The sequence below is a fragment of the Anomalospiza imberbis genome, chromosome 8 (assembly GCF_031753505.1).
Source record: "Anomalospiza imberbis isolate Cuckoo-Finch-1a 21T00152 chromosome 8, ASM3175350v1, whole genome shotgun sequence".
Taxonomy (NCBI): domain Eukaryota; kingdom Metazoa; phylum Chordata; class Aves; order Passeriformes; family Viduidae; genus Anomalospiza; species Anomalospiza imberbis.
In genome coordinates, this window is record NC_089688.1 from 15,462,964 (window position 1) to 15,475,362 (window position 12,399).

The 12,399-nt window shown below is 41.5% G+C and overlaps 2 protein-coding genes across 7 annotated transcripts in view; one reads left to right on the top strand and one right to left on the bottom strand.

Annotated features, from left to right (window-relative positions):
* SEC24C (SEC24 homolog C, COPII coat complex component) overlaps positions 1–12,399 on the bottom strand; it is a 332,064-nt gene that overhangs the window by 207,535 nt on the left and 112,130 nt on the right. The window lies entirely within an intron of this gene.
* Positions 2,748–12,399, top strand: part of PPP3CB (protein phosphatase 3 catalytic subunit beta) — a 47,142-nt gene continuing 37,490 nt past the window's right edge. For 5 of the 6 annotated variants that reach the window (XR_011001323.1, XM_068197434.1, XM_068197435.1 and 2 more), the window contains exon 1: positions 2,777–2,993. Coding sequence is in view for 5 of the 6 variants with exons in the window: in XM_068197434.1 (XP_068053535.1) it covers positions 2,924–2,993 (70 nt within the window). In the remaining variant the exon portion in view is untranslated. Of the gene's footprint in view, positions 2,994–12,399 lie in introns of all 6 variants that reach the window. The other variant, XM_068197436.1, reaches the window with a different exon arrangement.

Genomic DNA, 12,399 nt, shown 5'->3' on the forward strand with positions numbered 1-12,399 from the left:
GGTACAGAAGAAGATGGATTGGTTTGGTTATTATGTGTTTCTCTTGCTGAACTGTGTTTTCATTATGAAAGCAGTTCTTCAGAAAACAGTCCAGTGCTAGCAGCTTGGTAATGGTTTGGAATATCCCATCAGAATAGGAATTTCTCAGATTCTTTTTCTCTTTCCTCCTTTCCCTATCCCATTCCTTCCCATTCCATTCCTTGGAACGGAATGGCCACTTGGTGGCAAAGCTGAACAGGAAGTAAAACATGACTCTGCTTTTCAGATTTGTCTGGCACTTGTGGGAAACTCACAGGATTATAAAGGCACACTGCCTTCTACCTGGAAGGCTGTATTTCTGTTTGTAATTGTGCTCCTAAGTTCCTACAAAAATAATGCTACTTGTGGTGCTGGTGGAAGATGTTTGATTCATTGAACACAAGATGTATCAAGTCAATCATGTTTGCCTTTGCCATGAGGTAAACTGGGACCATGTGAATGTCCCTTCCAGAGTCGGTAGCAGATTTAGAGACCACATGGAAAAGCTTCAATAAAGGGCTTAGGGAGAGAGGCAACTACATATTTCTGCCTAATGAAGAGTTTTGTATTGTCCTAATGAGAATCACACATGCTCAGCATTTTGATGAGGTAATATAGAATATGTCAGAAAAATTACAATAAAATGCCAGGGTAACTGTGCTGGTCAACTTCTTTTTCTAGCTGTTGTTATCAATGAAAATGGTAAGATAATTATTTTAATGTTTTTAGGATGTGTGATTTGTAGGGAGACATAATACCATTTTTCATATCAACCTGATGTATTGGGGGAGCAAACCCAGCAAGATTCCATCCATATGAGCCTTTTCTTCAGGTAATGCCTGGATATAACTGGAAGTGTTTCAGCCTGCAGGGCACTGGGTATGCTGACAAGGGGCCGATAATGTCCCCTTCTGGCACAGCATCATAACAAAATAATATTATACTGTGCTTTTTCCTCAATGAGCATCCTGACTGCATCAGCCCCTTTTACTTCACACCCCAGGGAATACGGCTGCAGGCTCCTGGGAGAAGAGAGCAATTCAAGTAAGTAAGGCATCTCTCTTGCAACTGCACTTCAGGTGAGGTGAAGAGGAGATTGGTGACAACACTCAGCAAGGTTTCTGGCTCCCTGTGTGTTTGGAAATGTATGGACAAATGAATTTGTTTATAATATGGGACTGTCTGGTGTTTCATGCTGTCAAAAATTCCAACTGCATTTATTACTGGACTCCTCTTGGTTTTAAATACAAGACTGAATTCATTCTCCCTGCTTCTTGTTTCAGCAGATCTACTTTAAGCTAACATTAAAATCAGAAGGAGTGACATTTGCTTACTGCCCTTCCTGTCCTGTGCTCTCCCTGTATACACTGAATTGATACACATCCTTGCTATGGAAGGAAACGAGCTTTTGTCCTATTTAAAAACCAGGCCCTTTAAATTGATTGTACAATGACAGACAATTGCAGAACATGTGGTATAAAGTAGTAATTCCTGCTGCTGGAAAGCTTAGCAATTAAATCCAAAATAGTAATCCAGGATTTTTTTCCATGATACTCTTAATGTATCCCAGCTCTCTTTTTGCATGCATGCACACATTTTACTTGTGGGCGTGGAATTACTAGAATTCTGTTTTTCCAAAACTTTGGAGTCTTGCAAGTGCACTAATAAATACCCCAAGGGTTTATAATTCTTATTCCCTTAAAATTTTCATTTGCTTCCTAGAGTGTTTTTATGTAATGCTTAATTCAAAGTTTCATGCTTGTACTGTCTTGGCTGTAAAATAAAACAAGTTAACCCAAGCACTCGTGTAGTGTGTCAATTTCTATGTCTTTTTGCTTAAGCCAAAGAGCTTTTGATTCATGGCAGATCCTCATCTCGGGTGTCATCATTTCCCCTTGGACCTGAATGTGGCAAGAACCAAGACCTCGCTGGAAACCAGTACTTCTGAATGGCTTTTCTTTCTTAAATTCCTGGTTTATTGTGTGGAATAGATTGCACAGCTCGGTATAAATAATGCATATGAACTTCGCTGTTGGTTTGTATAGAACATAAGGGCTGCGATGGAAGGAAGACTGCCCCCCGTCAGCCTGCGCAGCTTTGGGGGATGAGGGGCGGCTCCTGCCGCCGTACCCAGGGCCATCCATGCTCTTTGGTCCACTCTTGTTCAGCTCCAGGGAGAAGGCAGAGACGTTTGGCTGCATTATGTCACTGGGAGTTTGCCCCAGGCTGTGCTCTTTCCTCCTCCTTCTCCTGCCAGGTGCGGCTCTGGGCCCCTTTCTGCCGTGCTGGCGCCCGCTGAGGGCACGGGCGCGGCCCCTCGCTCCGCGCAGTTTCCCGGCGGGAAGTGAGGGCTTTGCCACCCCACAACACCGCTCCCCGAGCTGGGCCGCCCCCGGGCCGGCCCCACGGAGCTCTCCATGGTGGCCGCCGGCCCTCGCCCGCGCGGGGTCGCTGGGGGCCGGGCCATCCGCCGCGCCTCCCCCTCAGCCCCGGCCCGGCGCCCGCCCGTCCTGGGGCGGGGGCATTCCGGCCGCCTCGCCCGCCTCCCCCTGCTGTCCGGGGCGCGCCGGGAGGCGTCGGGCCGCATTCCCCGCCCCGCCCCGCGCCGTCGCCCCGGGTCGGGCGGGAGACTCGCCGTGGTCCCGGTCGGGGCCGGGAGCTCCGCGCGCTCCCGCGGTGCCCGGCGGGCGGCGGCGCGGTGCATGCCGGGCCCGGGGCGGACCGTCCCCGCGCTGCGCCAGGAGCCGCGAGCCGCGCCCGCCGCCATGTTCCGCCGGGCCGCCGCCGCCCGGCGCCTGTAGCCGCCCCCGCCCGCCCCGCCGCGCCCCACCAGCCGCCGGCGGAGGGGCGGACGAAGGCGCTGCCGCGCCCAGCAGCCGCCGCCGGAGCCCGGCAGCGCCCAGCGATGTCCGCCAAGGAGGGGAGCAAGGTGCTGCTGCTGACGCCCCACGCCACCAGCGAACGCGCCGTCAAGGGTGAGTGTCCCGCTGTCCCGCGGGGGGAACATGGCTGCGCGGCGCGGCGGGGCCCTGACCCCCACCCGAGCGCCGGCGCCCGCCTGGGCGCAGAGAGGCGGCCTGGCCGTGGGGAGCGGTGCCCTCCGTCCGCAGGTGGGGCCGGGCTGCCCTGCCCGCAGGTGGGGACGGGAGGGCAGCTCGGCACCTTGCGGAGGCGTGGGATGCCCGCGCGGGCGTGGGAGTATCGGGGGCCGGCACTGCTGGATCGGGGGGACTGAGCTGGGCGCGGGAGGGCCTGTGAGGGCGGCGGGGCCGCGGTGGCCGTGGCCTGCGGGCCTGGCGCGTCCCGCCCGGATGCGCTGCCCGAAGCGTGTGCGGGGCTGACCGGGGGCACCGCCGCGCTCCGGCCCCTCCCGCGCCCCGGCTCTGCGGGGCTTTTCCGATGTCTGCGCGGGGGAGAGCCCTGTAAATGCGGACCCTGACAGCGCCGGGGAAGAGCGAATGGGAGGGTGCTGCCCCCGTTCTATTGGCTGCTGTTCTCAGCTTCCAGTTCTGATAGAGAAAATTCACCTTGATCTATTTCTTTGTGGCCTTCCTTGGTAATCTCGTGGGGAGCCGCGAAAAGTCAAACGTTATACTTCTTAGGAGAAAAAGTGAAGCATTTTATATTAGATACATCCATCTAAAACTAGGATGGTCTAGCGACCAAAATGGTATCAAATAGTTCTTTTCTCTGAAAGTATTTTTAGTGTGTCATTTTAGTTTTTGTGAGGAGAATAATCCTTTGCAACCAGAGCATCCTGAAATATGTGTGTTAGACCTAAATTGAGAGTTAAGGGTAGAGCATAGATAGTGCTTCAGAGAATTCCTAGGTTGTGTTTACTCAGGTTGCACACAATTTTATTTTGAACCCAGTGGTTTTTGTATTGCACTGTATTTGGTGTTGTCAGTGTGGACAATTGTTATGGCAGGTCTGGTTGGAAATCACAGGTGTATACACGCAGTCTGCTTTTGAGATTGACATTCCTAGGAACACAGGGTCTGACTGAGTTGGAAGGGGTACAAATCTGGTTATTTAACTTTTTATGTTACAGGGGGCCTTGAGAAATGAAAAGGATGCATTTGTCCTCAGCAGGTGTTAATTAAAGTCTTGAAATCCCATTGGATGTTTTGGACATCGGTGTGTTTTCTAGTAAGCTGGAAAGGTTTACTTGAAATAAGTTGCTGCTCATTTTGAATTGCTTAACCTGTTGATTTGTTTGAACAAATTACAAGGGTAAAAGTAGAAAATGTTAAAACCAGTCTTTTGGAAACTTGTACTCCTTAGTGCTACTTCAATGTGTGGTGTTCAGACCTGCTGAATTTTTGTACCTTTACTGCAATTTGTGGTAAGTAGTTAAGTTCTTCAAACAGTGTGAAAGAATTAATAGTAAGCGATCAGATGCTTTAGAATGCAGTGGAAAATCTGCTGATTTCAAATCACTTAATAATTCAGCTTGTTAAATGTGACCTATGTATCTCGTTGTTTCAAATTGTCATTAAGACTTGCTTCATTCTAAGCAGAATTATTGCCTGAGTTTGCAGTATTTCTTTGAACTTGGGTGTTAGAATGCAGAACTATTGTATAGGTAGTTTGTATAGGCAGTAGGTATAGGTGTACGTATTTGTGTAGGTAATATTGTATTGTATAGGTAATCAGTCTTTGATGGCTTCATCTGACATAATTACAACCAGTTCATATAGCAGTGTTTTTCTGTACCTTCTGTTGACCTGTCCTGTCCACCCCATCATGCTGAATCACTGGCTTCTGGAGAAAGCCTGGCCAGTTGTGCCAAGGCGTCTGTGTTATTGATACGAAGGACAGGGTGGTTTGGTTTCTCCTCCCCCATTAGGTGCAGTGCAGTTGGAAATACTTTTTTTAGACAGTGACCCCAGAAGTGCAAGATTGCAGGTTATGTCAGTCCTAAGTGGGAGTATCTGTGCAATTTGTTGAAACCGTGCTAAGATATGACAACTGTGTCACATCCCTCTTCACAAACAGATGCATTGCCTCTTGCATACCAAGAAACATTCACCATACTCTCTCCTATTATACAATGAATAGATCTTTTATAATGTCTCAGATTCTTAAGAAAAGGCACAGAGAAAATGAAGTAATATTGTCTGGTGTATCTGTGCATTGGTCCATATTTCAGCTTTCATGCTTTCTATATACGGTGTATTTTGGGGAGAAAATTTGAATTCAGGACCTAAAGCTTGCTGTTATTTGCATTGTTCATCTTGATTTTATTTAAGTTTTATTTTCTTGCTCTGTATCACTGGAAGAGGGGGATAAAGACCAGAATCCATTACATTTCAGAGGCTGTGAGAAATTGAATTCTTTACCGCTTATAATGTATGTTAGCAGAAATTGGCAAGAGATGCTCACCCAAGAAGAAATTATTGAATTACTGTATCATCAGTCACTAATTTTTTTCTAACAAGGTAGGATAATGATTAGGATGTGACCCACTTCATATTTTGACTTGCATATTTAGCAGCTGATGGGAAGTACAGATATGTAGAGAAGTATCTGAAAGGCTATCAGATGTATTATGTTAGATAGATAGATAGATAGATATAAAATAAACATAAAAATAGCTTTAATTATGCAATCTAGCTGTGTTGTCTAGCATATCTTTCCAAGTACGAATTTTCTCATCAAAGGTCATTGATTGCTTTTGAAGTGTATGAAAAGTTCAAATTTCATTTTACCTGGCTTAGTTAAATTGCCTAAGTAATTTGTACTTACAGAATTTCCTATAAATTAATGGTTAGCTATGGAACTGAAAAGCTGTCTAAAGTCAGCTTTTGGCATTTGGTTCCCAAAAGGGATCTTGTGATGAGGCTTTTGTTACTGCTTTTTTCTTTTTTTTTTTCTTTTTTTTTTTTTAATTTTTTTTTCCCAAAGAGGGATGAGAGAATGTACCTGTTGTTCTGATTCACTGTTTTCTAAGGCATCCTTTCCATCTTTGAAGGATACTTAGTGTTTTACTGTCTTGTGGAACAAATCAGTTTCCTTTGTTATGTTCTGTCAAAATCTTTTTTTCTATAAATTGTTCTTGATACTTAAATGCTGTATCTGATTCTTTGGGTTTGCCCTTTTTTTGGATGACAGTTGACTGAGTTCAGTCAGCTCACCTCACCTTTCAGCGCCTGTGACTTCCAAACTTTAAAATTGTCAATGTATCTTTTCTCCTGAAACAACTGTTTCACTGCCCTGTAGTAAGGTACTTTTCCCTGGTGGGGATGAAGTGCTCGGAAGCTCACACTGATAGAGTGGTGAGTGGTCCTGAGCGTGACAGGGATGAGCCTTCATTGCCTTTTTTTGAGAGCAAAGCATCAGGGTTTCCCTGACTCACTTGTGGGTAGTTACACCCCAGAGTTGTACTGGAAGTTCCCATCCTCCCAGCATTGCACTCTGTGCACTGTGGGCCTTGGGACACAATCCACGGGACCTTGTCATGCTGACCTAATGCTAAATTTGGACATTATGTCTGTTCTTCTGGAAACGGAAAGATTTCAGTATTCCTTTGTTTTGGATAAAAGTCATGGTACAGTCTGATTGGCAGACAATCATTTTAGATATTAAATGGAAGCTTATTGAAACAACTCTTTAGAGAAACCCAGAGAAATGTAACTCATCTCCTTGAGCAAGCAGGCTCTGAAATAAAGGCTCTAATATCTAATTTTGAACAATTATGCCCATGTAAGGAGAAAAAGAAATCATTGCAGTATTTAAATTTATAATTCAGAGTCTGGTAAAAAAAGGTAAAAGGTTAAAAGTTGACAGGCAGCATGAAGCCTGTTTTAAAAATTTTGTAAGGTGCTTATGCTGCTGGCCAGAAATTATTCTAAGATGATCCAAAAAAGCAGCAGTGTGAAGAGGGTATTAAAGGATCATATTTAAAAATATTAAAATCACAGTTTTGTTTTGGGGGAGAGACAATGAGATGGAACTGAATTCCGACAAGGAAGTGTTTGGTCTTTTTTTGTTTCAGAGGTTGTTTAGAGTGGATAAATCTTGAAATAACATCAAAACCAAAAAAACCCCACGCAAAAATGGAAGCCTGTTTCAATTTCAGTAGGGCAAATTGGCAGTTGAGGGCTGGGAAGGTAAGGCCAGAGCACAAAAATCTGGCAACTGCTCGCATGCGTGTTTATTGTTCAAGGAACTAAGGACTCTTTCACACATGAGTCAGTTCTTATTGCTCAATGGATCAAAGAATTCTCTCATTGAAATGTAAGTGGTTTCAAAATGTATCAATGAAAGAAATGTTGCCAAAAAGTATCCCAAGATCAGAAGATATTTTTCTGTTGTCTCTAAAGGAATTCCTTGAGGGTTTTGGGTACAAAATTGTGGGTTTATTTTCCATAGCCTGTGGCGTAACTCATCTTCTGAGTCTGAGAGATGGAGCATGGCAACATTTAAAAAAAAATTCTGGATTTAACTGGACAACTGTAGATCAATAAGTTTAATTTAAACAGATTCATAACACTTGTAAGAAAGAGTGGCCTTATTATGTCCCTGGGAAAGACAGTGTGAAAGAGGAAATGGTGCAGGTTTCATAGATGAAAATCAAGAGAAATTGTTAGAATGTTTTGAAGAAGCCAGTGAGCTTGTTGATCCAGGCAAAGCTATCCATCATGTTTCTTCACTGAAGTCTTTAAAGCAAGCAGAAGAGGAAGTATTCTCTTCAGGATCAAAGTTAGTTAGGAGAGAAAGGATGTTAGTAGGTGATAAACTCCCATGGTGGAGGGAGGTTAACATCTGTCATGTGTGCTCTTTAAATGTCTTGACAAGTTCTTTAGAAAACAGAGTGAATGGCAAATAGTAACACTTATCCAGGACAGCAAACTTCCAGAGATGCTTCAGTAAGCTCTTGTTAGGCTGAGTGCCTCATAAAGAAGTTGTAGGAGATGCTATTAAGAGAAAGAGCAGACTCTACAAAGGACAGGACAATTCTTTCTTAAACACAGAAGGCAGTGAAGTTGGGAAAGAAGTATTAGGATCTATATGGATAACATTCTGAAAAGGTTAATGCAGTGGCAGTCAACTGGTCTGATAAGAATTCAGGGAGTATTAGATGACCACTTTAGAAAAAAGAGATTGCACCATCATGCCATTATATGTATGTTATGTTATATGTGCATCTTGAACAACAGCATGTAATTTTGTTCCATCTTCCTGATTTTTTACTTTATCTAAACATATGTTCAGAGGCGGAGAGTGGCTTTTGGGCGAGGTGGAATGACAAAGATGACAAATCTCTGACTTGGAAAAGGAGTGGTTGAATAGGGGATAGAGTTAGATATTTCTTACCTTAGGAATGATGTTTAATGAAAAAGTTGAATAGAAAGCTATTGTAATTCTTGTCTCCCTGTGAAAAGGAGAAATGCTGTACCAAACAAAATAGAAAAGGTGAAATACCTTTTCACGTAACATGTAATTCAAATTGCGGAATTAGTAGCAATAAGGTGCAGTGGAGGCAAAAACTATGGAAGTGTCTATTTGGAATCTGGACAAAATAGTGGAAAACAGTTCTAGCAGTGGCCATAAACATGTTGATCTGGATGAAACTCTAGAGAAAATCCATAAACCACTCTGTTTCAAAAACGGAGTATGGAGAGGGAAAGATCTACACAGCTGTAATTGCCAGAAGTGCATTTAATCACTAAGTAATCTTTTGGCATAACACAGTGTGGCCATTTTAAGGGAAGGAGTATCTTTAAATACTTTTCAATCAAATAATTGTATTTTTCCTGTGAGGAACTTCTAAAAACATCAACCAAGTTAATTGCAAAACTACACAATATAAAAGATGAATGAACACACTGTGGCATACAAGATATATCCACAGTTTCATTTGAGATTTAAAATTCTATGAAACATTTGAGACTGCAAGTACATGATAAGTGAGGATGAAATAAATAGTACCTTCAGTGCTGTTGTAGGGTTTCAAGGTTTGCAGGGCCGTTTTTTTTTTTGCTTTTAGGATGCTGGTTAATATAGCAGGAACCTTGCATTCAAAGAAACTTCAGGATAGTTTTGGTAATTTGCAAGAAATTGACTTTGCTGGATCTATGCTTTCTTTCTTGAGGTGAATAGGGTAACTTGTGGTTTTTGTCAGCTTTTGATTGTAGCTTTCTGCTTCCAGTAGATTTGGCTGTGTATTTGTTCTTATTTAGTATTTTCAAAGTTGCTGGTCCACAGACCATCTGCGATGCCTTTATGCTATTTCTTTTCAAATCTGTTCTGCCAGTGCAGGAGAATAACTGGATATATTCTGTCCTCATAGCAGTTATGGATGCTGCATCTTTTCCTTCTGTAGAGATGTTGGCAGAGGTGTGAAAACTCCAGGGACAAACTGAAGGATAGGTATTAGGCTTTGTGATTCTTCTGAGTGACAATACATAGACAGCAATGCATTTATAAAACCAAAAGACCACAAAAGGTGACTAAATGACAGAAAAAAACACAGATTGTTTTGCTATCATGGCAATAAATCTGCTGAGAAAATGAAGGATGCTGGCCTTCCTTTTCACAGAACACCATACTTGTATTGCTACATGATACACTGGGTGGAGACAAGCATTATATATACTGTTTCATATATACCTATCACCAAAGCGACAAATACTTTGCAAACAGAATGTCTGTGTTTAGTAACCTTAGTAATGTGAGGTGAGACAGACTTTATCTATGAAATCAGAAACATCCTTGAAACAGAAAATGCAGTCTGGGATATTGAGCAGGTTGTAACAGCCAAAACTAAATTCATTAAATATGCCATGGGCTCCTCCTGACAAGAGAGGAAAAATGGCTTATTTTCTTTCACTGTGGGAGAAAAGAATTATTTAAGTTTTACAGTCATAAGAACAGAAACAATTTTGCTTGTGAAACTGCAATAGCTTCTGTGCTTGATCCCTGATGCTTTTTCTTACATTAGTCTAGGGGCTTTGATCTCATCTTGTTTCATGAGCCTGTTCCAGCAGGGTGTCTCTTGATACAAGCCAGATTTAACTGAGGTTATTACAATGGGCATATGTATCAGCGTGCTTTAAATTTACAGTATCTACATGTAGAGCTTTATTAGCAGCTACTGTTGTATTTAGTTACTAGGCAGTGGGAGATCTGCTGATCTGCTTTGGTCTGGAAGTGGCGTGTTTGTGTTAGTTGCCATCTTGCACCTCTCAGCAGGGATTATTATACCAGGTAAAGTGCCACACTAATGTCATTTTTCTCCTTTGAACTTCTTACTACATCATGGGAATTCATCCCTTCAGATTGCTGCTAACCTTTGAATCTCCACAGCATGCTTTATTGTAAGGTATCAATGTGCCCAGAGGCTTGTAGAAAGTCAGTGTAGAATTAGGTTTTGAGGTTTTGCTTTCTATATCTCATATTAGTACTGCAGTATAAAGGAAAGGTGATTTTTTTCCTCTTTGTTAATGCATATTCAATTAGTAATAAAAAGCCATCAAAATATTTTCATTAACAAGTCCCAAAAGCTATTCACTGTTTTTTTCCTCAGCTCTACTGTTTACATTTTTTGATCAATATATTAAAATGGTATCATTTGTATGTATTTTTAAAGTGAAATTGATTAATTGTGACTAGTAAGTAATGGTTTGTTTTAGAAAATCTTGTCTGTCGTTGTAAATCAGGATGTGTTATACTTGTTGTTATTTATACTTTAATACTTTATATATTATTATCTATACTTTTACTAATAAGATACTGCAGTGTGTATTAGAGATTCATCTCTAGATACTTTCCTATTGTTTAGCTTGGCTGGGAATGGAAGGAGAGAATCCTTTAATGCCCAACACCATGTTATTTCCTTAGGGTAATTCCTCTTAATTACCATTCTGTTACAGTCCCGAGAGCACAGGTTGTGCACAAAGACTTTGAAACATGGATTATATTTGTGTCTTGGAACACATCATGCTGCAATTCATTTTCCTTAGGCTATAACATTCTGTGACTACTTCATCAAAGCTTTAATTAAACCTATTAGTTTGCAGAAATTGTCTACATGCTTCAAAAATCCTCATCCTTAAACTTTTTAAAACAGTTGTAATATTTTTCAGTGGTATGCACTCTAATACAGTGTTAATTTTTGCTGGAACAAAAAGTATAAAATGGAAAGAAACAGGTTTTTCTAAAAAGTGTTACTTTATGTTTACTGGGTGATGTAGATCATGGCTAAAATCTTTAGCTATATTTTATTCTGCTTTCTCTGAAAATTATTCTTAAGAAATCCTTCTCGAGCAATGGGAAAATACATGTATTTTGTGAAAAGGATTTTGTTATACTCTGAGGAACTAGTTTTTAAGACTTCATTTTTCAAGAGGCAAATATAACTTCAGAGATCCTTAACTGCTTCTCATACCACAGTTGTGGATTTTAGGCATTATGGATAACAAACCACTAGATGCAGAGTTTTTAATCTGAGTCTTCATAAGTATATTAATTCAAATAATTTGAGACAGATCTTGACACTGGAGTAAAAACAGCTGGGTTTTTAGCCTCCCAGAGAATATAATTCGATAGACAAACTCAAAGCTTTATTTTGTTAATAGTTATAAGAACTTTATTAAGAGAAGAAAATTTCATTTACCACGGACTTAAAACCCCTGAAATATCTGAACTGCCGTAAGGAAAAGGTCTCCTTGAATTCTGCAGTCACTGGTAGTTGTAGTAAGTTAGTAATGATTTGCACTTTAGAGAATGAAGAACTGGTGGTCACCTCAACAGAACATTCTCTGCCACACCCTGCATCTACCAAAAAAAGCTTCCAAAAAGAACAAAACAGTCATCTTTCTCCTAAGTAGATCTGAATAATGCTAGGATTAATGGAGCACAGTTCTTACAAATCTGTGTCTTGGAGGTGGCTGACTTTGGTTTTGGGAAGGTGTGTGAGATCTCTAATGCTTTTGAAGGAATTAAAGCAGGAAAAATCTTCTTTATGAGTTGTCTGGTCTCTCCTAAAAAGATGAGCTCAACTTTGAATTGCTGAAGGCAGTTGTGGGCCCACAAATAATGTATTAAAAAAAGTGGGGCAAGAAAGAGCCTAAAACTAATTAATGTACAGATTGATATAAACTTCCAAATAATGTAAAAAATGACAATAAGAGAATCTGGAGTTTGGAAAGGTTAAGTTCAGCAAAGCTGTGAATATTAGAACTGATGCTTGCTAGGTCATAATTAAGTGCTTCTAAAAATTAGGTAAATTTATTTTGTCGGAATAATTAATTTCCCTTCTCAGAGCCAGATTTATGTTTTTAAACAATTATGCATGGAACAGAAGTGATTGTCTTTTGATATGTTAAATAAGTTTATTAACATTTGGGCTAGATGGAATTTTAGCATTTCTGAGGG